Source organism: Gobio gobio, assembly GCF_949357685.1.
Source record: "Gobio gobio genome assembly, chromosome: 18".
NCBI classification, from domain to species: domain Eukaryota; kingdom Metazoa; phylum Chordata; class Actinopteri; order Cypriniformes; family Gobionidae; genus Gobio; species Gobio gobio.
In genome coordinates this window covers 31518419-31544302 of record NC_137111.1, presented here as the reverse complement: position 1 = coordinate 31544302, position 25884 = coordinate 31518419, and the positions used below count along the sequence as shown (strand labels likewise).

At 36.4% G+C, this 25884-nt stretch overlaps 3 protein-coding genes across 6 annotated transcripts; 2 read left to right on the top strand and 1 right to left on the bottom strand.

The window, feature by feature from the left end:
- Nucleotides 1-130: 130 nt before the first annotated feature.
- LOC307141659 (N(4)-(Beta-N-acetylglucosaminyl)-L-asparaginase) lies at nucleotides 131-5267 on the top strand. Of its 2 annotated transcripts, XM_079842027.1 has the most exons (11): nucleotides 131-212; nucleotides 461-751; nucleotides 1395-1533; nucleotides 1705-1861; nucleotides 1967-2015; nucleotides 2435-2473; nucleotides 2689-2777; nucleotides 2900-2915; nucleotides 4283-4350; nucleotides 4668-4772; nucleotides 5017-5267. In XM_079842027.1, exons 2-11 carry the CDS (start codon nucleotides 628-630, stop codon nucleotides 5116-5118), a joined length of 888 nt encoding a protein of 295 aa, XP_079698153.1. In that variant the 5' UTR covers nucleotides 131-212; nucleotides 461-627; the 3' UTR covers nucleotides 5119-5267. The 2 variants fall into 2 exon arrangements, with proteins under 2 accessions (XP_079698153.1, XP_079698154.1); XM_079842028.1 differs by lacking the exon at nucleotides 1395-1533 and having other exon boundaries at nucleotides 131-751; nucleotides 5017-5266.
- A 291-nt stretch (nucleotides 5268-5558) lies between these two features.
- Nucleotides 5559-15189, top strand: rab1ab (RAB1A, member RAS oncogene family b). The gene is made up of 6 exons (XM_079843652.1): nucleotides 5559-5748; nucleotides 11129-11201; nucleotides 11474-11569; nucleotides 12502-12597; nucleotides 12735-12866; nucleotides 13953-15189. The coding sequence occupies exons 1-6, from the start codon at nucleotides 5735-5737 to the stop codon at nucleotides 14148-14150; spliced, it is 609 nt and encodes a 202-aa protein (XP_079699778.1). The 5' UTR covers nucleotides 5559-5734; the 3' UTR covers nucleotides 14151-15189.
- A 1716-nt stretch (nucleotides 15190-16905) lies between these two features.
- Nucleotides 16906-25873, bottom strand: cep68 (centrosomal protein 68). 3 transcript variants are annotated; one of them, XM_079842348.1, is made up of 7 exons: nucleotides 25719-25873; nucleotides 24062-24444; nucleotides 21589-23010; nucleotides 21386-21508; nucleotides 20182-20278; nucleotides 19556-19684; nucleotides 16906-17990 (listed from the first exon to the last, which is right to left on the bottom strand). In XM_079842348.1, the coding sequence occupies exons 2-7, from the start codon at nucleotides 24395-24397 to the stop codon at nucleotides 17977-17979; spliced, it is 2121 nt and encodes a 706-aa protein (XP_079698474.1). In that variant the 5' UTR covers nucleotides 24398-24444; nucleotides 25719-25873; the 3' UTR covers nucleotides 16906-17976. The 3 variants fall into 3 exon arrangements, with proteins under 3 accessions (XP_079698474.1, XP_079698476.1, XP_079698475.1); XM_079842350.1 differs by having other exon boundaries at nucleotides 24062-24384; nucleotides 25715-25867; XM_079842349.1 differs by having other exon boundaries at nucleotides 16909-17987.
- Nucleotides 25874-25884: the final 11 nt, after the last annotated feature.

The window sequence follows — 25884 nt, the reverse complement described above, 5'->3', positions numbered from 1 at the left end:
GTTTATTTTTCTCTCTTTCTCCTATGGCCATTAAAAAATAAAAACCATCACTTTCAATTAACGCCTTTTATTTTGAAATGTTGTTTTAACAACCCTCGGGCTAAAGCAGAGGTTCAAAGCATAAAACACCAGACATGATTGTGTGAGGGATGTGAAGAAGAGGAATCAGTAGAGCATGTAATCATGATTTGTAGAAAATATGAAACACAGAGGTGATGAGGGAAAAACTGTGGGGGAGGGATTCAAAAAACATTTCACAGAATCACAGGGGTTTTCAGTAGGATTTGAAGTATTATTAGTAGAATGTGAGGGAGGTATTGTAATGGGCTATACGTAGAGTACTTTTGGTACTTTTCGCTGTGGGAGCGTGGGTATGAGTGAATGGGTAAATTTGAGTGTATTAGTGGGGAAAGAGGGTAAGGAAAGTAGATTGTAAACCTATCTGATCCACACTCCGCAGCAGAAAGTGGCAGTAATGCACAAATAAGCTGGATGCCAATCGCCGTAAAACAAGAAAGAAGAAGAAGAAGAACCCTCGGGCTTACTGTCTATGGGGCTTACATTTGAACTCTCACTAAAGAGGGAAGTGAATGTTTCCCGTAGATAAGTACATGTATACATATTTTAATGCACTTAAGTGAAATGGCAGCTGTGGGGACATGGTCTTTCTCTCGTCCTGCAGTGGAGAGAATGAGGTGTATGCTGCTAGATGGACAAAATGCTACAGATGTTGTAGAAACAGCAATGGCAGGTAAATGGACACCTGTTGTGCTCTTCAACAATCCAATACTTTCACTTTTATTATTTTAAGGTAGCTAATAAACAGGTCTGGCTGGACCTTCAAATCATTAAAGCTGCAGTCCGTAACTTTTTGCGCTCTAGCGGTTAATAAACAATTGCATTGGTCTTGCGGAAGAACATTGCAGCCGGAGCTACTTCTCTCTGTTTATTATGTCAATGGCGAGTCACGCAGGGACTGTGCTCCTCCGCAGCGGTTCCTACCAATCTGGCCTGAAATAGTCCCAATATAAACATTTATTATAAGTGTACCATAATGATTCAGGGTAAGACAAAAACATGGTTTGGAAAATGGATTCATGTTGCAAATTCTCATTATATAATTTTTGTAAATTATGAACACAAAAAAAAGTTACGGACAGCAGCTTTAAGATAATTAATTTCCTTTTTTCATATTCATTCCAAGAGTATGTTGTAAATGTTAGCATACTTTGTTTATTTAAGGGATGTATAATTTGGAAGTTTTTAAGAAGAAATTAATTACTAAATATGCCATACATATTAAATAGTTTTCTATATTATGGCATCTTTCTTTAATAAATAAAAACAAGGCCTATATTCTTTTCTGATTAAGAATAAAAGGTCTGTTCTCTCAGAGGTTGAAGATGATGTAGACACAGGACGGCACATTGTTGGCAGAGGAGGATATCCAAATTTCAAGGGAGTGGTTGAGTGTGATGCTGCAATTATGGAAGGTGTGCCAGGGAGATTTGGGGCAGTGGCTGCCCTGCGAGGGTAAAATAAAAGTCTTTTGAGTATTTCTTCCCTCAGTATTATCTATCAAAATTGCCCTTTGGTACAATGCTTTCATTTGCAATCCACTGCTTGGAAAGGGGAAAAAACAAATCAGTTGTTTTTTCTATAACGCCTGACCCAGAACCATCTTGTATACCTTGTTTTCATTAGTATTGCACAGCCATGTCGCGTAGCTCGCAAAGTAATGGAGAAGAGTCCTCACAGCTTGCTTGTTGGAGATGGAGCAGAAGCTTTTGCTCAGGATCTGGGTTTTACATCTGAGGCCAATGACAAGATGCTCTCTCACCATACAGCTACTGCTTACCGGGTATTCACACACACTCTTATTATTACTTATTATTTCAATCCATAGAGATAATATATATATTTAATGATATTTTTCTGTTTTCTTTTTTTATATATACTCCAAAAGGAATTCCTTGAAAAAAATAAACCTGTTAGAGGTGGGCATGATACAATAGGTAAGAGATTAATATAACCTGAATTTTTTCTCAATGAGTGAATCATATATGGGTCTAACCCATTTTTTTTTAAGTGAGATGACTCAACCAGGTTGTGGTAGTTGTCACTTGGCAGGAAAACGTCTACCATGACTCAAATTATTTTTGAGCTGAGAATGGCCTAATGTAGTAAAATGTAACTGTGACATTTAGTATATTAGTGTTATTTCAATTTTATGATTATGAATGTAAATTAAAAAATATATAATTATGCATATTACAGTAAATCTAATTACACTGACTAATTGTAATAGGATAAATTGAGAATATTAAGAATATTAAACACTGGTTGGGTTTATGATGTACGTTTTTGGAGAGCTTTATAGTTAATCGTTGCATTTTGCGCAAATTCCAGATTAATTTTGTTTACTTTCTCATAGGACTTATTGCTCTCGATCTAAGTGGAAAAATAACAGTAGGTAAAGTTGAAAAAGTTTACACTTCCGGTTATCTTTATTTCTATTTAAAAAATATTGTTTTGATGTAGTTTATGTTCATATTTCATAATTATACAATGATACAGCATCTACAGAGTCTAATTATACAAATGTGATATTTGCCATGTATTTTTGTACAAATTCTGTTATTTAACAACAATCATTTGTATGTTCCTGAATTTACAAATATTGTGCAGGAGTTTCTACATCAGGAGCTCCATTCAAATCACCAGGGAGGGTGGGAGATTCTCCGCTTCCAGGCTGTGGTCTTTATGCTGACCATACAGTAAGCTTTTTCATTCAACTCATAGCCTGTTTCTTTACTGTTAAGTTATATACATTTTTAAAAGTACGACAAGTTTCAGTTTTATTCAATTTTAGTATGACAGCTATTCTCTGTATTTTCAGGTGGGTGCTGCAGCAGGTAGGGTTTTATTTATTTATTTGTATTTATTACGTTAGACGTTAACATTGCTTCTGAGCTTATTCCTCAAATGTATTGTTTCTTTATTAGACTAGATTAGATTTGACATTTTATTAGATTGTACTATTGAACAGTTTTGGCTATAGATATTTTGGAGACTTTAGACCTGAAGTACAATATATGTAAAAACGTATTTGTCTTAATTATTTAATTCAGGTGTTTCAATCAGACCAGTTGCCACAGATGCATAAAATCAAGCACTTAGCCATGAAGTCTGCATCTACAAACATTTGTAGAAAAGTGTCGTTCTCATAAGCTCAGGGAATTCAAGCATGGTACTGTGATAGGAGGCCACCTTTGCAATAAGTCAGGTTCGTGAAATTTCATCCCTGCTAGATATTCCATGGCCAACTGTAAGTGTTATTATTGGAAAGTAGAAGCATTTAGTAAAAGCAGCAACTCCGCCACAAAGCAGAAGACCATGTAAAGTCACAGAGCTCTCTGCTGATTTCGTAGCTGAAGAGTTCAAAACTTCCACTGGCATTAATATCAACACAAAACCTGTGTGACGGGAGTTTCATGGAATGGGGTTCCATGCCTGAGCAGCTGCATTCAAGCCTCACATCACCAAGTACAATGTCAAGCATCGGATGGAGTGGTGTAAAGCACACTGCCACTGGACTCTGGAGCAGTGGAGACATGTTCTGTGGAGTGACAAATCACGCATTTGTCTGGCAGTTTGATGGGCGAGTTTGGGTTTGGCAGTTGCCAGGAGGATATTACCTGCCTGACTGCATTGTGGCAAGTTAGGTAGAGGACAGATAATGGTATGGGACTGTTTTTCAGGGGTTGGGCTTGGTCCCTTACTTCCAGTGAAGGGAAATCTTAATGCTTCAGCATACTGAGACATTTTGGACAATGCTATGCTTCCAACTTTGTATAAACAGTTTGGGGAAGCCCCGTTTCTATTCCAGCAAGGTCCATAAAGACATGATTAGATGAGTTTGATGTGGAAGAACTTGACTGACCCGCACAGAGCCCGGACCTCAACCCCATCGAACACCTTTGGGATGAACTGCAACGGAGATTGCGTGCCATGCCTTCTCATCCGATATCAGTCCCTGACCTCACAAATGCTCTACTGGATAAATGGGCAAACATACCCACAGAAAGACTCCAAAATCTTGTGGATATCCTTTCCAGAAGAGTGAAAGCTGATATAGCTGCAATGGAGCACAAAGTCCATATTAATGTCTATGTATTTAGAATGCAATGCCATTACAGTCCCTGTTGGTGTTATGGTCAGGTGTCCCAATACTTTTGTCCATATGTATGTACTGTCAAAATATATATTCTCCTGTCTACAGCTACAGGTGATGGAGACAAAATCATGTGCTACTGCCCAAGCTTTCATGTTGTGCAGCTGATGAAACAAGTATGTAATTCTGTTTTGGTATTATTTAATTATCACCTTGCTGGATGAACAAACAGTTGTGTATTTATTTTGGTATCTCTACATGGGATTATATCAAAATGAACCCAAAGGTGGTGTAATTTGTCTTCAGTAGTACATTTCATGTTGAATACTAGGAGCATCTGGGTATCCTGATGGTTGTGTATATTATAGTACTATAGTGGTGGGTGAAAAGTGAAAACGATCAATGAAAATCTCATTAAACCATTAGCAACATGTTTGTACTTTAGTAAATTAGATCTGGCTCACATTTCTCTCATCTGTTGTCTGCTACCAAGGGCTCATCTCCTAATGAAGCCTGTCATGCTGTGCTTGCCGACATACAGAGGAGAATAGGTGACGATAAATGCTTTGAAATTGGGATTATTTCTTTGAATATGAAGGTAAACACCTTTTATATGGTCCACTGTATTTCCTTTACACAATATAAACATTGTTAATATTGTTTGCTGTTTCTAAATGTTATCATGCTCAAGGTGATTGCTGTACTTATGACTGAGATATCATTTTATATTTATTTTATAATAAAGTGCTTTATTGTTACTTTTAATAAAGTTGATTTCTTGCAGCTTAATTGCAACCGATTCCAATTTCTATCAGCCTAATTGAAATATGGTCTTCTCACAGGGAGAGGTCGGAGCTGCATCTTCAGTGGAATTCCCATACACATTCTGGAAGCAAGGGCTGGATTCCGCGGAGGAGCTAGTTGTTAACCAACCAAATCCCTAAACATTTTATTTCTACTCATTAATTTTATGGGTGGTCAATAACATCATTACTTTTACATTCATGGTTAACCTTTCTAAGCGTTCTATGAAAAAACACTTTGTTCATTATTGTTCATAATCAATAAAAAGTTGATGGTTTGGTTCACGGTCTTCTTTTTTGACGCGTATTGATCATTGACTCACACTCGCATTAGCCAATGCCACGTTTCACAAATGACGTAATTTTCTACCCCTCATGATAGGGGGCAGGATTTCGCCAGTCCTCGGCATGAACGATTCAAGTCACTATGAACTCATCGTGAACGTTTAATAAATAGATATGGGTATTGTAGTCCTTTACACATCTATATTCCATTCGCGCAGGCCAGATGATCTCTGAATTAAACTACAACTTCCGCACAAGTTCTGATGACGACATTGCCTACGCAATCTGTTTAAGGAGTTCCTATTTCCTGGTTGAAGAGTCAGCCATTTTGGGTTTCAACCGACTAGACTTTGCGGCTGCAGCTAGCCAGCTAGTTACTTTTTAATCGGGAGAAAGGTTATTGTTTCTAGTCTCTTCACGCCGCGGAGTTGTTTTGTTAGAAGACAAGCGGTTTCACAGTGTCCAGTCCACGATGAATCCCGAATAGTAAGTGAATTAGTTCTTACTCGGCTTGTATGTCGTTACTGTGCTCATAATTTACCTGTAGCTACGTTACTTTTGACAGGCAGCAGCAATGATGACTAGCTGTGTTCAATCTTACCAGCAACCAATATCACTGTATTTGATATACTTCACCGGTCAAAACCGGAAAGCTGCGTGATTTTCAAGACCAGCATTTTTAACTCATCACTTTGTCTAAAGAAGTAAAAACTTTTGTAATTAAACGGCTGTTGTATAGCGGAGCTCAGCCAAGTTAAATATCCATCCGCGTTACATTTATGACAAGTAGAGCGCATTATTTAGTCATACCACACCTTTACCACTTCTTATTTTGTGATTTATTTTCGTTTCCACTCGTTAAAAGCAGATGTTAGCTGTCAGACATCAGTAGAAATGAATCTGAAGGCTAACTTAGCTGATGTAAGCTAACGTCTAGAGGTAGCATTTTACGTAACGTACTTTTTAGACGTCTTGACGAGCTGGTTGGAGTATCGTTAACATCTTTAGTAACCTGTTGCTGATCCCCAATTTAATCAGAAAGAGGGTTTGATTTAAGTAACTAGGTTTTTTTTCAGTGTCAGGAAGGTGAACTTGTAAATTTACTCTGTAATCAGTAATCGGAGTCGCGTTTATTTATTTGCTAATACAGCTTTTAAAAAATATTTCCAATGTAGTTTATCTTTTTATTCATGCATTTTTATGACCTGGAGTTGCTGCACACAGAAATACAATCACGTGACTTGTTGTTTAACACTAAATTTTTAATCACAGGTGTATAATTACTGCACACTTTGACACTAAAGTAAAACCTAAAAGTCAGGGTTTCTATATCTGGTTCTTAGAAATAAAAGATGGTTTAGTAAGATTTAAAAGCCACGTTTCCACAACTCCAGTCTGCTATCTTTATGTCCTTATCAGTGCTTGTTACCATTATCTTAAAATGTGGTTTTGTCATTGATACCATGTTTCCTGTGTTAATTGGCACTGAATTGTGAGGTTTCTATACTCCTTTCCAAATGTATGAATGTGCAGATGTGAAGTATGTCTCAAGGAACTAAAGTGCCCAGCCCTTCCTTTTGCAAGGTAGTCATGTGTAGGTCACATGCCAAATGACAAGCTACACAGTCTATTACAACTATCACAAGTGTGAGTGTTGAGCAACTCCGTTACTTGACTAATATCAGCTATTGCATGTATTTTACATGTGCAGAATAGGGGTGAAATATGTTCTTTCATAGCTAATAGCTATTGCAATGGTGCTTGTTTAGTGGTTAACACTCATTAGTAGTTTCTCTTTCGGTTCTTCACGAATTGTATCAAAGATTCAACACTACATCACATACTTTATTGTGGATTCTTAAGATTACATGAATCTTGATTAAATAAAGGATAGTTCGCAAGTAGGACCTCATGCATATTGTCTGTCTTTTCTGACTCCAGTTTTTAACGTCCAGCCTAATTGTAGGACTTAATGTAGAATTTCAGATCTGCCTGACACTTTTAAAATGCACGACTCGTGGTCTTTCCTGAACCTGTTGCTCATTCTGGTGAAACAGAAGTTTGTTATTATAGTCATAATATTTAAACTACATATTATAAGTCCATACTTAACTGTAAAGGAACTTTTGCCACAGCTACTTATTCTCTTTGATAGAAATCAGTAAGTATTGGAGTGTGCAGTCCGTGTATAACAGAGGGTCTTTACATGCAGTTTTTTTGTGTAGTGGCTTCCCTACACAGGAGCGTTTGTTGCAGTCAACCTAACAAGGAGAGCATGACTTGAATTCAGTGGCAGGATAGAGAGAAAAAAACATCAGACCATTCTGCTGAGTCGTCGATGAGCTGGTCTTGACCAGGCCGATCCGCTGAATTTCCTTCCTATGGACTTTTCTTACTAGGCCATGTTGAATGGGGCCAGAGGATTTAGCGCAACGGGCAAAATTCTCTCTCTGTGGAATGCTTAATCAGCTTACTCAAGTTTCCCGACCTCAGAGGTCCTCAAGCACATTGTCTCTGTTAAACAAACATTTTATTTTCTGCATGTAAAACAAAAGTGGTCCAGTGACTGAGTTACATCAGTATCAACAAACAATAGTCATACAGTGCTAGATAGCAACGGGTCTGACCTATTTCACATGTTGCAGGCGTATATTTTAATGAGCTCATTGCTCATTGCTGTATACCCTCGAAAATAAACAATGTGAAATATACAGTGAAAGAATGCAACAGTTGGTTTCATGCAAGTCTTTTGAGATGTACGCCATATTGTTTAGATCAGTATAATGGGTACACTACCGTTCAAATGTTAGGGATCAGTAAGGCTTTATTTTTTTTTTTGGAAAGATATTAATACTTTTATTACAAGGATACATTAAAGGATTAGTTCACTTTTAAATAAACTTTTGCTGATAATTTACTCACCCCCCATGTCATCCAAGATGTCCATGTCTTTCTTTCTAAAGTCTAAAAGAAATTAAGTTTTTTGATGAAAACATTCCAGGATGTTTCTCCATATAATGGACTTCAATGGGCTCCAAACGGTTCGAGGTCCAAATGACAGTTTCAGTACAGCTTCAAAGGGCTTTAAGTAGGGATGCACCGAAATGAAAATTCTTGGCCGAAACCGAAAACCGAAAAAGAGGAAACCAAGGCCGAAAACCGAAAACCGAAACACCGAAATAAATTATGCCAATTATTAGTACCATTGGATTTATGGCTATGACTGTTTACTAACTTTACTAAAATCAAGGCATTGTAATTGCATAAATTAATATTAAAGTTTCAAAGAATAAATCAATTACAAATTATGCCAATATTTATTTAGCACATTGCAACAATGCACAGTATAAAATAAAATTCAAACTAAAATGTTTAACTTGACCCCACTCATTTGTGCATTAAATAATAATGTACAGGCCTACAGAAAGGTTTTCAAATTAAAAGTTCTCTCATAAAAACAAAGTACATTTAGGTCTAGTGCATTTAAAAATTTTCTCTGTAGGACTACTACAAGAAAGTGCATTCAGAACAAGTGCAACTGCTTAAAGATACAACTATTTTCTCTGTAGGCCTTCAACATAATAGTGTATCAAAGCAAAGACTGCCATAGCCCATATGTTAACTGTAGAATAGGGGTGTAGCGACACACAAAACTGACGGTTCAGGACAACAGTTTTACAAAATGACTTTTTATTTATTTTTATTGGTTTACTGAAAAAAAAAAGTATCTGTCCTTAAATGAATTAAATTATAACTAAAAGTGTATTGAAGATATTGCTGTAAACTATATGGGGAGCCCTTACTTGCACATTAATATTAAAGGTTAACAACAGAGCCCAAACTATTAGCCTAAATTCAGTTGCTATTTATTTTTAGGTCTAATAATCAACACTCAAATAACATAGTACGCAAACATGTAAACTTCACATAAGGCAGTTTTTGCAATAACTAATAATCTAATAATAAAATAGTTTTTTCTCCAATTCGTTGTTGAAATATAATCATTTATACACAGTGTCTGTCATTTTCATGAAAGGTTTATTTAAACATACAGGAGATAATCAAGATCTCATTAACAGGTTAAGTAGAATATAATGAATATAACGGCTAATATAGGTCATATATTTAGTGAAAGAGTTGATTTACTCTAGTGAATACAATTCTGTGGACACTGAATGACTGAGGTAAATGTGATGCTAAAGTTACATGACATTGTTTAGGCTAGTTTACAAGCAGTTATATTGACGTCTTTTCGCTGCTGAAACACTGATTGAGTGATTACACCACATATGATACGTGACAGTGAGTGTTAATGTATCCTCAACATACCTTAGATGTTCATTCATGTTTATTCTTAAGGAAGAGATGATCGATCGCGCTCACAGATATTCGCGTTCACGCGCGCGCGCCGCGGCTTGAACTGTGATGTGATCAGTGATGCCACATTAAAGAGCGTCAAAACGGCATTTATCGTTTGAATTTCGTGATACATGTGGATCGATTTTTGTGTGGGAACTCACAGTGAAGTCTGGTCATCTTCTCATCGAGAACATGAGCTCTGGCTGTCAGTGCTTATGCATGGAGCTGACGTGGGTGTTTCTCAAATATACTGCTTCAGACAAGCACGTGCAGGTCGCGGTTTCTGTTTGCGTCATCACAACATTTCGGCCGTGTTGTTTCGGTGATAAAAGTCTTTCGGCCGAAAACCGAAAATGCACTTTTGGGCCATTTTCGGCCGAAAATTTTCGGTGGCCGAATATTCGGTGCATCCCTAGCTTTAAGAGATACCAAATGATGAATAAGGGTCTTATCTAACAAAACGATCCATTTCTGCGAGAAACCGAGCAGTATTTATGCTATTATTTTACCTCTTATCAGACGAACGTGATCATCTCTGAGCTCCGCCATGACTTCCGCTAAGTGAGGTCAAAATACGAGCCTGGTCATAGATGTATACATGCCTCATTAGCGCTTGCACGGATCAGTAGAATGAGGCATCTACGATCGATATATCTATGACCAGGCTTGTATTTTGACCTCACTTAGCAGAAGTTATGGCTGAGCTCAGAGATGATCACGTTCGTATGATAAGAGGTAAAATAATAACATAAATACTGCTCGGTTTCTCACAGAAACTGACCGTTTCGCTAGATAAGACCCTTATTCATCGTCTGGTATCTTTTAAAGCCCTTTGAAGCTGCACTGAAACGGTCATTTGGACCTTGAACCGTTTTGGAGCCCATTGAAGTCCATTATATGGAGAAACATCCTGGAAAGTTTTCATCAAAAAAATTTATTTATTTTCGAGTGCAGAGAGAAAGACATGGACATCTTGGATGACATGGGGGTGAGTAAATTATCAGCAAAAGTTTATCTAAAAGTGAACTAATCCTTTAAAGTGCTCAAAAAAAGATTTATATTTCACATAAATTGTTCTTTTGGACTTTATATTCATCGAAGAATCATGAAAAAAAATAATAGGCAGCACAACTGTTTTCAACATTGATAAACAGTGTTATTTGAGCAGCAAATTAGCATATTAGATGATTTCTGATGGATTGTGACACTGAAGACTTGAGTGATGACTGGTAAAATATTTTACTTTGCCATCATAGGAATAAATGATTTTATAAAATATATTAACAAAGAAAAGATTTTACAGGATTACATTTATTATATTAATACTGTACAAAACTGTATCCTTGGTGCGCATAAGAGAGCTCAGATGTTTTAACGGTAGTATACATGCATCTAATGTAAATTATGTCTTACCAACTCAAACTTTTGTATGGTAGTGTATATTTCAGACAAATGCACTGTCAAATATTAATGATCTAATTTGTTGTTGCTATTTCTCTTCTTGCAGTGACTATTTATTCAAGTTGCTCTTGATCGGTGACTCTGGTGTTGGAAAGTCTTGCCTTCTACTCAGATTTGCAGTAAGTTTCCCTACTCTAGCCCTCATGGAGGCATTCCTATAATTTTTGCTTGAATCTACATAATATTTCAGGTCAGAGGTGGCAGAGGTTAAATAATCAGCCTAATGTCATGGATGAAATGATCTTGTATATTAAAATAATGTTGTATCACATTTATAGTGAATGAAATTAAACTGAAAAAGAAGCCATTTATATTTTACTTAAAAGCACTGTAGGGAGAGATTTGACTACTGAAACATTTAGTAATTCATCTGCTTTTTTACTTCTTTCAGGATGACACGTATACAGAAAGCTACATTAGCACTATTGGTGTGGACTTTAAAATAAGAACTATAGAATTAGACGGAAAGACCATCAAACTTCAAATCGTAAGTTCCTTTATATCCTTTAATGAAATGAGTGTTTGTGAATAACATGACATAAATTGAATATTCATTTTGTTGAACCAATATCAGTTCTTAAATCACAAGAATTGATCCTATCCTATGCTGTTTTCTGTTAATGCATGAAGAAAACTTCACAACAGAACATATAATGGCAATAACTTTGTGCTTTGTTACTTTTGAATTGAAACAAATTCTCGGTTTTGGAATTCTGTCAATTTTATCACGAAATTCAAACAATAATTGTAATTTTGATGCACTTTAATATGAAGTGACAACGCTGTAGCGTCTCATTTCAAGCCGCAGCGTGAGCATATGTGAACTGATCGTCACTTCCTCTTTATAGCATGAAATAAGCATGAATAAACGAATAAGCAAGAAAGAAACATTACAACCTACTGAAATGTATGATGTCCCATGTGACTGCTCAGTGTCTTAACCACAGAAAGTAAAAAAGCTTGTAACAGCAACATAACACAAGCAATAGAAAAATAGCTATAGCTTTGGAAAATGTTGTTAAATATATGCACTCTATTACATACCAATTATATTTGTACTTAACCTGTTAATTGTCTTATGTAATGCATGTTTGAATGAGTCTGTCAGGAAAACAAGCTTAAACGTTTATTTACACAGCAAATTTGAGTAGAAAACATAATGTATCAAGAAATGTTTGATATGGAATTCAAATTGTTTGTTTACAACTTCAGTTTTTGTTAGTGTTTATGATTTTTATATATATAGTTTGCTGTTAATTTTAACCTTTAATATTATAGTAAAGTTAAGAGAATCAAATCGATTTGTGAAATCTGTGTATCAATGTCTAGCCCTGCTATGGCTACTAAAGCTGAAATAATATTTAGTGAGCCTATTTTTGTGTTTAATTCTGGTGTCAAATTATTCCTTCTCCCTTACAGTGGGATACAGCAGGGCAAGAGAGGTTTCGCACAATCACATCCAGCTACTACAGAGGAGCACATGGCATTATTGTAGTCTATGATGTTACAGATCAGGTGAGCTTTTCTTAAGCAAGTGTCCTAATTTTACTTTAAACACCTGTGGAAATGCCTTGAAACAACTTTTTATTCATAATTTTTTTTAACTTATGCTCCATTGTATTTTGCATTAATGTTTTTTCCATTGTCCTCAGGAGTCCTTCAATAATGTTAAACAGTGGCTACAGGAGATTGACCGCTATGCCAGTGAAAATGTTAACAAGTTATTGGTTGGCAACAAGTGTGACTTAACGACAAAAAAAGTGGTGGACTACACAACGGCAAAGGTAATATTGCTATACTCCATATTACACCTGGCTGTCTACCCCCTACATAGCCAGCTGCCTTCTAACTAAAATGAGACCTCAAAACTGACTGATATAGAATGCTATGGGCAACAACAGTGCATTAGGAGACTTGTCTTGCTATGCTAACGTGATGTTGTAATAAGCACAAAAATAGAATTAACCTACATTTATTAACCCTAACTATTCTCCTCATTTCCAGTTTACACTCTTGGTATTATTTAGAGCGATTTGTAAAAACAAACAAACAAAACGCATTTTAAATAATACAAAATATATATAACTTCTTTTCATTTACTTCTCATTATACGTTGCTGTGTTTTGGGGGTTATGAAGTACCTATTTACCGCAAAACTACACCATTAACATGCGTATGAAATAATACATTTTCATGTAAGATTTTATTTTAGCTTTATTTCGATGAATGAAAATTTGTAATATTTTAGTTTTGGTTAACAATACGGGGGTGTGTTTCCTGTAGCCAACTATGGTCGCAAGGGCCGTCTTTTACAAACACAATTCATATAAAGGTTGCAACCATAGTTGGTTAATGATGCACTGATATGAGGCAATGATAATTGTACACAATGACGGTTGGAGGTGTGCTTTAAAGTCGACCTTATTTACTTTGTTAGCACACATTACAGGTCTTAGGGTGAACAATTAATCTGTGCAAGTTAATGCACAGAAAAAATGTGTTTGCCGTGGTAATCTTTAATCAAAATCTGAAAAGTAACTTCCGTTCTGGAATGGCGTTCCATTTCCGATGGCGGCAGTTTGACAGCTTGGGTTTGAATATCCTTAACCACTCCCCTCCAACCGTTAGTCTGCTATGAGCACGAGATGGAGAGGAGGTGCGCTGAAGTAAAAACCTGCCCTCTATTCAATATTCTGTTTCACAGCATTGACATAAAAATCAGTTGCAACTTCCGGTTCACTGGGACTTTAAATGTCTGCCTACATAGGCAGCTCACTGAGTTTTGGAGCAGAGCCTATATGCACACAAGACTTGCGATTTGTTCACTTTTCCAGTTTTCTAACAGAAGGAACTGCTTGGTTTATCTCTAGGAATTTGCTGATTCCCTTGGCATTCCTTTCTTGGAAACTAGCGCTAAGAATGCTACCAATGTGGAGCAGGCCTTCATGACCATGGCTGCTGAGATCAAGAAGAGAATGGGCCCCGGAGCCACAGCTGGAGGCGCTGAGAAGTCTAACGTGAAGATCCAGAGCACTCCGGTGAAGCCTGCATCTGGAGGCTGCTGCTGAGGACCCCTCAACCCTGACCCCCCCTCACCTCGGCCCATGGATCTTGGAGCAAGAGCCCCCACAATAGGAGAAAGAAAGGGGAATTGATCATTTGTTATGGAGCAAAGAGTGAATATGGAGAATAGAAAGAATAAAAGAGAGAGTGTGAAACAGGCAACAATTTAGGTTACCCAAGTTGTACTGTATGTAGCCGCACTACCAAAAACATTCAAAAATCTGCTGCCCCCTCCCCTCCCTTGCTTTTCACAAACTATAACTGATGAGATTTGGTAACGGTCAGTCCCCTTCACCCCTGCCGTCTGTCAGGGGCTGCTTTTAACCAACCCCACATCAAGAAAGGATGGATTTCATTTTCACTCAATGATTTTAAATCCTCTGTGTTGCTGGTTTCTAAGAATAATGTGTGTATTTATCTCACTGCATTCCTACTGCAGGGCAGGTCTGTGGTCAAAATTCAATGACATTTTGTTTTTCTGTCCTTTTTCTTACTTTATTCTTTCTTGTTGATTTATTTTACTGTTGATATTTGCATGTGTAGGTTTCTGTCCCCACAGATTGTTTTGCAAGTCTGTTGCGGTCAACCAGGCAGCGGTGGTTCACAGCCCAACATCTGTTTAGTAAAATATATGTACACATACATTATGTATATATAAATATGTAAGATCTGAATTGACAGCTCTGTAGAGTTAAATACATGATTTGAGTAGTTTTACCTTCTTTTTCATTTAAGTTGTGGATGCAGACTTGTAGTTTTGTTGCGCAATGTGTAACAGTTAACAAAAATCTAAATAAATATTGTACGACCATATTGTACAATATCAGTATGTCTGCAATTCTTGGTGGGACATGCAGAAACCCTTTGTGTTTTATTTATTCAACATTTATATGCAAATATATTGTTCCGATAATCTACAATCTCTCAATTTTGGCCATTTACCTGCGGAATACATTGAAAGCAACAATTTCACAATCGCATATGTGACAAACACTATGTTCTCTTTTTCATAATAAAGGCAAATGAATTCATTTTTTGAATGAACTTGAAAACCGTTCATGTCTAGTTTATAATTTCTTTGTTGTTTTTAGATGGATGTTTCACTTATTCCAGATATGGGACATTTAGTATATGTAGGATTAAAGCTTGTTGCCGTACACGACCCTTGCAACACCCCAAAAGAAGTTCATTCATATTTTAGTATTATTTATATACCATTCTAGTATTTAGTAATATTTAGAATTTTATTTTTATATTTTCAGTTGTCGTCGTAAATTAATTTTTGTTTTTTATTTATTTAATATTTTTGTTTTATTTTAATTCCATTTCAGTTTTAGTACTTTTAGTATTTCAGCATAAACTTATTTTATTCCAGATAGTTAACTTCCAATTTTAGAGTTTTTCAGCATATATGTGTGTGTGTGTGTGTAGTAAACTGTTCAATAGTCGGGAAACATTACTATTTTTAATGTTTTTGAAAGAAATTTCTTTATATGATCAAAAATACAGGGTAAAAAACTAATATTGTGAAATATTATGACAATTAAAATAATGATTAAAATATATTTTATGTCTATGATGCAAAGTTGAATTTTCTATAAGCCATTAATCCAGTCTTCAGTCACATGATCCTTCAGAAATTCTAATTTATGATTTATTATCAATGTTGGAAACAGTTGTGCTCCTCATTTTTTTTTAAACAGCATTTTTTAATAGAAATATTTTGTAACATATACACTACCGTTCAAATGTTTGGGGTCAGTAATTTTTTCTTTCTTTTTTGAAAGAAATTAATACCTTTATTCAAGGATGTACAAAATTTATTAAAAGTAATGGTAAAGATTTATATTTTGAATAAATGCCGTTTTTATTCATCAATTAAACCATTAAAAAAAATGTCAAAGGTAACAAAAAAAAAATTTGTTTCCAACATTGATAATAACTGAGCGTCAAATCATCATATTAGAATCATTTCTGAAGGATCATGTGACACTGAAGACAAATAATTAATAATTGATAGGAAGTAATAGTAAATAATTGTTCTGTATTTTTTATCAAATAAATGCAGGCTTGATGAGCATAAGCAAAATTAATTTAATTTCAAAAGCATCTCTCCCTCTATCTATCCATCCATCCATCCATATATATATATATATATATATATATATATATATATATATATATATATATATATATAGTTTTATTTTAATGAACACAAACTTTTTTAGTAGGTTTAGATGGAGCTTTAGTTAATAATAACAACACTGGTTAATGGATCCACCTTTTGAAATAACTGATTTACTGTAAAAAAAAAAAAATAACAACAACATATATACCCTGAATTAATTGAGGACCACTTTTAATACTGTCCCCCCCAGTTTCATAGACAAGGCTCAAGTCCCAGACAGAGCTGTTTTAACTGAAAGTAACTTTTAAAAAAAATATGTCAGTGCCATTGTTTTGTTTTGATGCACACCAGTCGTGTTTTTTTTCTAAGGCACATTTATAAAAGCTACTTAAATGTCCTAATTGAACTAAGGCTTAATCCTGGCTTAATCTAAGCCCTGTCTGTGAAATTGAGCCTATATGAATCTGTATGCATGAATGGTAATACTGCAGTACATTATGTGCATATTTGCAATTAAGTACTTTTAATCAAGTTCCCTCATTGAAACCAACAGAAAAATACTTTTAATCAAGTTCCCTCATCGAAACCAACAGAAAAATGTATGTTTAACCTATAAACTAAAAACACAAGAAAAAGATCAAAAAGGAGTCAGTTTATTGTTAAAAAGAGTTTTTTTATACATAAATGCAAAAACAATTACACATCAATCTGTGATCTCTACAGCTGAAGTTCTCCAAAACTTTCTGCCTCAAGGTTTTGTTTAGTTTTCTGTGACATTCTTTCAGCTGAATCCATTCCACGTGTATTATACACCATGATTTATTTTTTGCACTTTGCTCTTTTGTTAACATACTGATATTGCTTTCACAAGGTTTAGTTTAAACACAAATTAATATTCGGTCATCATCTACTCACTCACCCCTGTGTCTTTCTCTTTTTTTTGTAAAACACATACAATATTTGATCAATGGACTTATATTGTGTAGAGAAAAATAACAACAACAGAGACATTTCTCAAAATATTTCTTTATGTTCAACAGAAGAAAGTCATACAGTTTTAGAAGGACATGAGGGTGAGTAAATCATGACAATTTTCATTTTTGAGTGAACAATCAAAAATAGACTTCTTAATGAGAAAGATTTTTCATCCAACAGATTATTCACATTTTCAGTCATGATACCAATACTGACACTAATAATCAGTCAAAACTTACAATATATCTTTGAGGCACAGGTTAGTCAGAAGGGAAACTGAAGCTGCAGGGATACTAATGAAGGCTGGGCTGTCCTCCATTAAAATTGAATAGGGTAATAACCTGAGATCACAATCTCAGGTTAATACCATGTATGGCACCATGTACGTATATGTACGTCTTCAGCAGAGCCGAACAGTATTACTAAATTAGGGCCATCTCAGGACATTCCCTGACATGAATATGTTAAAATATATATAGACAGACAATCGTAAAGCTGGTATGTAAAAATACATAGTGAAAAGTTCAACACTTATGTTGTGACACATAACTCAAGCATGTGACGACAGCACATAACACCAGTTCTGGATACAGTAAACTTGTTAAACAAAGATAATGGCGACATGAGTCAAGTTATAAGTGTTTTTCATGTAAAAACACCAAAAAGGACTTCTCAGTGAAGACCAGTGTGCAGACCAGACATCCGCCTTCCCAAATTCCTAATAATTCTCAGGAAATTGCTTCTGGGGAGAAAGAGTGAAAAAAGTGATGCAGCACTTTTAATAATCAAAAGAGGCTGCATTCACTGGAAAAAATGTGAATAAGGAATTGTATATTATAGGGATTCCAATAGAGTGCCGCAGGGATGAAATCATTTTGTAGGCCAAAACACAGAAATCAGAATTTTAGCACATCGTCCTGAAGTCAACGGGTTTTGTGAATGGGTTTTTGGTTAAATGGCAGAAATAAAGTCTGTGGTAAATACAAGCTCAAATTACTTTCATATTTTATTCTACAACATAAAGTACATCAGTATTTCCCACTTGTGATTTTTTAAAGCTTTTACCTGTCTTGAAAAGGGCAGTTGCTAACAAGTGGCTAAATGGGACAACAGAGGTGGTCGGTTAAATTTAACAACATCACACAACACACAACACACTAGTCTGCTTTACAGCCTCATTGTGTTTGTAGTCGAGCTCTTGCAAACTATTCTAACTCAAACTATTATAGAAAATGTTCTTTAAATAAAGACTGAAAGAGTTATTGGAAGCCTAAAGGCTGATTTATACTTCTGCGTCGGACCCGTAGCGTCTACGGCATGGGCTACACGTCGATTTTCATTTATACTTTTGCGTCCTTGTCCGCATCGACATGCGCAGTAACCAAACATGCAGCACTCCTCTCAGAAACTGAAGCCTACGCGCCTCGGTCCCAGTATAGCTCATAAACCCCACCTCTCCATGTATTATAATGGACACGAGACAAACTAAACAATTAAATTCCACTTCAAATAACTGTTTCAAACAACTGTCGTCCATATTTTTTTTTACGGTCTATGGCAGTAACACATGCAGAGGGAGCATGTATACCCCTGAGGGAGAGGTTCTGGCAGACCAATCACAGCACATGCGGTCCGCGTAGAATTGACGCGTTGTTACATTTTTGGAGAGGTGCACGTCAGGGTACGTCCTAGGCTACGTGTGCAACACACAGCCTACGACGTAGCTACGGCGTACACTCAACGCAGAAGTATGAATTGGGCTTAATGGTGGAGACGTTAAAGTCATGTGACCATGGTGTACTTAATTTTAAGGTGCGTTTATGATTAATTTATGATTGATGAACTGTAAAATGCCTTCATGTGCCTGTAGAACTAGTAATTACAACGTGTAAACTCGTAATTTTCTGAGCGCTTTGACTTGTACCACGTGGTACAAGTTCGGTCGATGTGCAGACCGGTCGGTGTATGACAAGTCCCGCAATTAGAAAGCATACAGAGCTTTATTTATAGGATTTACGACATGGCTTGAAAGCAGCATTATAGCTTACATTTAGCTTTTTACCTCTGCCATTGTATTGAGGCATCAACATTCCTAAAAATTGTGTTAATTTGTGAAGATTATCATGATCATAAAGTGTTGTTGGTCACAGATCTTATGCAATTTCTGCACTAATCCTAGAAATTCTATTCAACTTCGAGGTTGGCCAACAAATAAATGTCATCACTGCAGCACTCATATTCAGTCATCCATTTATAGATATATAACCATGTGATGACACTAGAGGGCACTATAGATAGATCATTTACCCGATGCCTCCTCGGATCTGGGGTCAGTGAGGCAGTCCATGGCTGACAGAATAGAGGAGAAAAGATACTCTGAATGAGTTTCCAGTGTGTGAGACTGCCTCTCTATCAGCATCAGTGTGTCTTTCAGAACTGTAGGATCAGAAAGAAAAATATTAGCAGCAGTATGAGACCATCTAAAGACTAGTGATGTGTTGAAGAAAATAATGGTGTTAATGCAGAAATGGAGAATGCTAGGTAACAGCATGGCACTCTAATTCATGCATGCATGGCCGCATTCACCAAGCAGAGCGTTTCCTGTTTCTGTCCGATGTGACTGTGAGTATTGGGTTACACTGCACAACATGTCTAAAACCGAGAGGCTGTAGACACTTGTGGAAGTGTACTAAATGATCAAGAAACAAAGAGAACATTATAGTGCTTTGGAAGGTAAAAAGCTCTATATTGTAAAAAATGGAGCCATTACTGAGGGTTCAGTAACAAAATGCAGCTTTTCCCTTCCATTAAAAGGAGTCATGCTAATTCAGTATATTCAGTACAGCAGCTGAATTGTAGACAGATGTTTTTGCTTTAAAAAACAATGATGTTATCTTCATGTATTATAGTTTGATAGAGCTAATAAGACTCACACGGAGAGGCAGAATTCATGCAACGCAAAAGCATCTCTCCAGTCTGAAGAACATCTGCTGTGAGGGGCTTATGAGCCTGAACTTCTTCCTGAAAACTCTGAAAAATATCATGCGATGCAATTGAATGAACATCTTTTGGAATAAAATTATTATTTCTTATTGTTATATTAGATGCATATACACTACCGTTCAAGGGTTTGAGGTCGGTAACCTTTTTCTGCCGGGTTTCACAGACAAGGCTTAAGCCTAGTCCTAGACTAAATCTAAGGGCTTAATCTAAACCCTGTCTGTGAACCCAGGCCATTATGTATTTCAAATAAATACGTTTTTTTATGCTAACCATGGCTGCATTTATTTTTTTCATTGTAAAATATATTATTACAATTTAAAACAACTATTTTCTATTATATTTTTAAAAATGTAATTTATTCCTGTGGTGCAAAACAGAATTTTCAGCAACATTACTCAAAATCATTCTAGAAATCATTCTAAAATGCTGATTTGGTGCACAAGAAACTATTTGATTGATTTATTGATACATTATTAAAGGGTTAGTTCACCCAAAAAGGAAAATAATGTCATTTATTACTCCGCGGAAACGAATCCGAACCACCGAATCGACTCGCTGATTAGTTTCCGCTCCGAAGCTTCATGAAACAGTGTTTTGAAATCGGTTATCACTATATAAGTCATTATTCATTTTTTTTGGCGCACAAAAAATATTCTCGTCGCTTTATAATATTAATATTATACCACTGTACTCATATGGACTGATTTAAATATGTTTTTAGTACATTAATGGATATTGAGAGTGTAAATTACATTGATGCCTATGCAGGCCTCACTGAGCCTTCGGGTTTCAACAAAAATATCTTAATTTGTGTTCTGAAGATGAACGGAGGTTCATGAGGGTGAGTAATAAATTAAATTATTTTCATTTTTTGGGTGAACTAACCCTTTAATCGTGAAGACAATTCTTACAGTTGTGCCGCTTAATATTTTAGTGAAAACCATGATAATTCTTTTTCAGAATTGTTTGATGAATAGAAAGTGTAAAAGAACAGCATTAATTTGAATTTTTTATCAGAAATCTTTTGTAACATGATGTCACTTTTGATTAATTTAATGCATCCTTGGGTAACAAACATATTCTTTTACTTACCGACCCCAAACTTTTGAATGATAGTGTCGTTTGTAGTCAAACCTTGTAGTCAGCCAAGGAGGCTTTGACGCTCTCCAATTCAACCATGGGAGGAGATAGAAAATCTACTTTCTCTACCACCTTGTGCAGCCACCGAATCAGCTTTTCTAGATTGGAGCAAAATACCTGTTGAGAAAGGATGTAACAGTTCCCATAAGTTCTCGGCTGTCTCAGAACTCGGCAATCCCAAGAGAAAGTCTACTCGCCTGTATGTGCTGCATTAGTGACTCCTGGGTCGCATATTCATCCTGGTCTGTTTGTATTGTCCTCTGAAGCTCTGACATTGACAATCCACTCAGCTGATTCATAATAGCTTCCACCTCCCTCAGGCTCCTTCTATTCACATCTCGGCTAATCATCTGGATTCTGGCAGCAGGCTCCTTTGCTTTCTCTAAATGAACCTCAGGTGTGAGAGGAACTTCAGAAACAGATACCCTCTCCACTTCAATATCTTCATCGCTCCTTTCTTCCACCAATGGTTCATGCTTTCCCACTTGAACCGTTGGTGATCTGACAGAGGTAATCTCACTCTCCAGGGATTCCCAGCTGGCGATGACCGGCTGGCTCATCTGGTCACTAATGTCCCTCAGTTGCTGTGAAAGCACCTGAAGTTCCTGTAGACGTTCTGGTAGGCGAAGGAACTCTTCATCTAACTCGTCTTGCGAACTAGGACGGGGAAGGACGTGTGTTGAACTAATGAAAGTAGGGACAGATCTGAATGGCGAGAAGACGCCAAATTTACGGTAATGAACCCCTGGTTTCCCGTCACAGTCAAGACTTTCAATTGACAAGCCAGCTTGGTCTAGTGAGGAGTACAGGCTACTGGACATGATACCATCGGAGGACTTTGAGCGTGATTGGTTTAGAGTAGGAAACTCAGTTGACTTTCGACCTGTTCCTGGACTACAGCTTCTCTGCCGATTCCTTGAATGGGATAGGTCCAAACAGGACAGGGTGGAAGAGCTGCAAAAGCGATCCAACTCAATGCCTGAATCTTGCAACAACGGATCATTTTGTAAGAGAAGATCTCCATCTGGTGAACCCCATGTGCTTGTGATGTTGGGTCTCAGAGGATATGTGTAGTCTAGGAGTGCCTGGTATTCCTTTTCAGGATCCCAGCTGGGGGATTTGCGGTTTGGGGAGGGTGGCATGGAGTCTGGGATGGCACAGGCCCAATAGTTGGCCTGATAAGGCGACATGTGTTTGAACCCATGTTGATGGTTCTTACTGTAAAACTCAGAAGATCCTGTGTTAAGAAGAGAATCTCTTCCTGTGTCCGTCATCTCACCTGTTCTTGTTTTTACCTTTCTCGTGAAATGAGACGTATGATTGGACAAGTGAGAAGTGCTTCTAGGAGTGGACATCCACTTAGGCACTGGGGGTTCTGTAAGGCTCAAAGAAGCTGAAGGGGGACTGGACAGACTGCGTTTGGCAGCTGAAGAGTTAAAAATAGGATCCTCATCACATGACCATAGTCTGAGGTCCGATACATTCATGGAAGTATCCAGGTCTTCTCTGGATAATGCCGGAGAGGATTTATAATATGGAGGAACTTGTGTGATACTTTTGAATGACTCTTTGGCCAGACATTTGTCCTTTTCTTTAGAGGAATCTGCTGTGTAACTGATCTGAGGAAAAATGAACAAAAACAGGAAATGTTCAAAGGAAATGCAGGGATGTAGACTAAAACATGACCAGAAAGTCACTGGCTCCTATAATTAAGCACACATTAGTACCATGCAAAAGTTTGGGGCCGGTAAGATTTTTTTCATGTTTTTTATGTTTTAATCTCTTGTGCTAATAGAGGCTAGGATTTTGGGGTTAGAAATACAGTAAAAATAGTAATACTGTGAAATATTCTTACAATTTTAAATAACATTTTATATATTAATATATTCCTGTCATCACAGAAAATCATTACTCCAGTCTTCAGTGTCACATGATCTTTCAGAAATCATTCTGCTTTTTTTTTTGGTGTTTAAGAAACATTTCTTAATATAATCAATATCAAAAACTTTGGATCAATTTAATGCATCCATGCTGAAAAAAAAAATAAAATAAACAAATTCGGACAAACTTTCAAGCAACAAAGTTTCCAAGTTCCCACACATTATAATTGGACTGAACTATGTTAAACCATGACCAATAATATAGTTTTGGTAAATTTCTGAATATTTTAGAATACAATTTAGAACAGCAAACACAATTGTGAATATGTATCTTTCAGTAGAAGTTTCAATTTCTGGTTCATTTCGAATCAGACATAACCAAAAATAATTACTTGTGGCTCAGTAATAGCTCTGAACGATTCACTGACTAAATTAATCTAATTTAAAACGCTAACTCACAAGCAAGTTTGAAACAGATTAACAAATCTCATTGATTTAAAAAAAAAAAAGAACCTTCTGCAGTTTGCGAAATGGAATGGTTTGTTAGGACACAAATCTTTCCGAACTAATTTTAAATTCAGCCATTTTAGTTGCAGTCTGGAGCCCTATATAAGACTTGTATTTCAAAGTTCAATAAAAAAAAAAAAGCAATTTAATGCTATTTTATTGTTTCAGTTAGTAAATAGTGATAGTAAATAGTTCCTGGTTCAACATGAAATGGACGTAAAATCACAACCTTTCTATTAACATTCCACTAAGATACCATCGTTATGCGTCATTAGTTTCTTACCCTCTCCGAGTCTTCATGTGCGGATGAGTTCTTTAGGATGGGCGTCTGGCATTGTGTGGAGATCAGGGGTTTTCTCATGGTATAGAGGCTTCTCTCTGTCATATACCTGGAAACAGGTGCCATGGTGACTGTCTTTTTGCAGCCACTCCTCTCTTTGTCCAAGTCTTTGGCCCCCTGGACATTTGCAGGCCTTGTCCTCTCAATTGGCCTCTGACTGAGGGGTTTAGAGTGACCACTGTGAACGAACTCTGGGATCCTGGTCTTCCACCTCCCATAGCTCTTGTTCTCCATCTGCGAGGAGGTGTCCGATAAAGCCTTGTCAACTCCGAGAGCCATAGCACCACACACAGATTTTGTAGTTCCTCATTTGTCCAGAGCAACAGCTAAAAGGTCATAACAACACTGTGTTTTAAACACTGCAAAGCAAAGGCTTGAATGATCACAGAATGAGGCTCTGTGATATGTGTGGTCTAACATGGTGCAGGGCTCATTTACTATTATGTTTACTACTGATCTGGATATGTAATCTCATTATCTACATGTTCAGGCTTGCCTGAAATTCAAGAATGCTCTGTCATGAATGCTCAATGAGTGCTTTATTGTATGTATATATATAATAATAAACAAAATAGTAATAAAATAATGATAATACGAACTGTGCACTGACAAAATATATCTCATCTGTTGTGAGTATTAATATGTCAGATGAACTGATAAATGCAACATGTTGCAGACAAAGCAGTTTATTGTATTTCTCTGTGGAATACTAGGTTGGAACTCTTTTTTTGATTGGCTGATGCTTTTGGTTTACATGGCAACTGACAGAAAATGGCATGTCATGAGAGGTGATCACGTGGGTACATTTAAATCGTAGCCTGCTTGCAAACAAAGACAATCACGTGTCTTCACCACAGAACCCTCATATACTTCCTTTTACTTTTAATATAATAATAAGTAGTCGGCTCGCATAATTGTTACTGGCAATTTGCAAGACAATAAGTATGAAAAAAAAATTGCATCAATATATATAACATAAAAGCCAGCAAGATCCCGTAGGCTAAAATGGCACTAGATCAAATGGGATCCTATGGAAGAAAGTCATATAGGCTTGATTGGCGGTTACCATGGCAACCTAGTCATCAAACAAATGCCTAGCACCATATATATATATATATATATATATATATATATATATATATATATATATATATATATATATATATATATATATATATATATATATATATGCATGCATGTATGTATGGCACCGTGTCTGGACTATACAATCCCACTAAGAAACCGAAGAAGAAAACAAGGTTTTAAATTGATTAAAATATAATGCACACAATGTATAATTCATAACATGCAATCTACTTGTGAGCCACAATCTGCAACCAGTACCTGTTTGCTTCGAATAAAGTAAATATCCTTAATTGAGAACTGTTGCACACATCGATAATGGAGTGATGAAATGTATTTGGGCATCAGTCACAAACAAGCAGCGGCAGGAAACAAAGTGATTAATGTTATGCTATTATGTATCAGGCAGGAATATTGATCTGTCATGTAGCTGCTTCACACCTATGTCGACATTACTTTCACTTGGCTTTCATGGCTAAACACCATGCATAATTGATCTTAAACTGTGTTTACGTACCGTTTTGGGCTATGGAAAGTCCATCGACAGCTCGATGAACTACGTGCCAGTGATATAATACGGTAAATGCAACACCACTGTGCTGCTGAAGAATCCCATAGACAGTAAAAGAAAGAGGAATCCAAGCGGTTAAGGAAACGGTTCATAACAGAGGCGGGTCAACTAG

Bases quoted from the DNA above. Each gene is read 5' to 3' on its own strand.
- LOC307141659 (XM_079842027.1), top strand. From the start codon at position 628: ATGCACTTAAGTGAAATGGCAGCTGTGGGGACATGGTCTTTCTCTCGT. The intron at 1,862-1,966 runs GTATTCACACAC...ATACTCCAAAAG, and splicing joins ATACAGCTACTGCTTACCGG to GAATTCCTTGAAAAAAATAA. The intron at 4,351-4,667 runs GTATGTAATTCT...TCTGCTACCAAG, and splicing joins TTGTGCAGCTGATGAAACAA to GGCTCATCTCCTAATGAAGC.
- cep68 (XM_079842348.1), bottom strand. From the start codon at position 24,397: ATGGCTCTCGGAGTTGACAAGGCTTTATCGGACACCTCCTCGCAGATG. The intron at 23,011-24,061 runs GTAAGAAACTAA...ATTTTTCCTCAG, and splicing joins CACATGAAGACTCGGAGAGG to ATCAGTTACACAGCAGATTC. The intron at 19,685-20,181 runs GTGAGTCTTATT...CTGATCCTACAG, and splicing joins CATGAATTCTGCCTCTCCGT to TTCTGAAAGACACACTGATG.
- rab1ab (XM_079843652.1), top strand. The intron at 11,570-12,501 runs GTAAGTTCCTTT...TCTCCCTTACAG, and splicing joins AGACCATCAAACTTCAAATC to TGGGATACAGCAGGGCAAGA. The intron at 12,598-12,734 runs GTGAGCTTTTCT...CATTGTCCTCAG, and splicing joins TCTATGATGTTACAGATCAG to GAGTCCTTCAATAATGTTAA.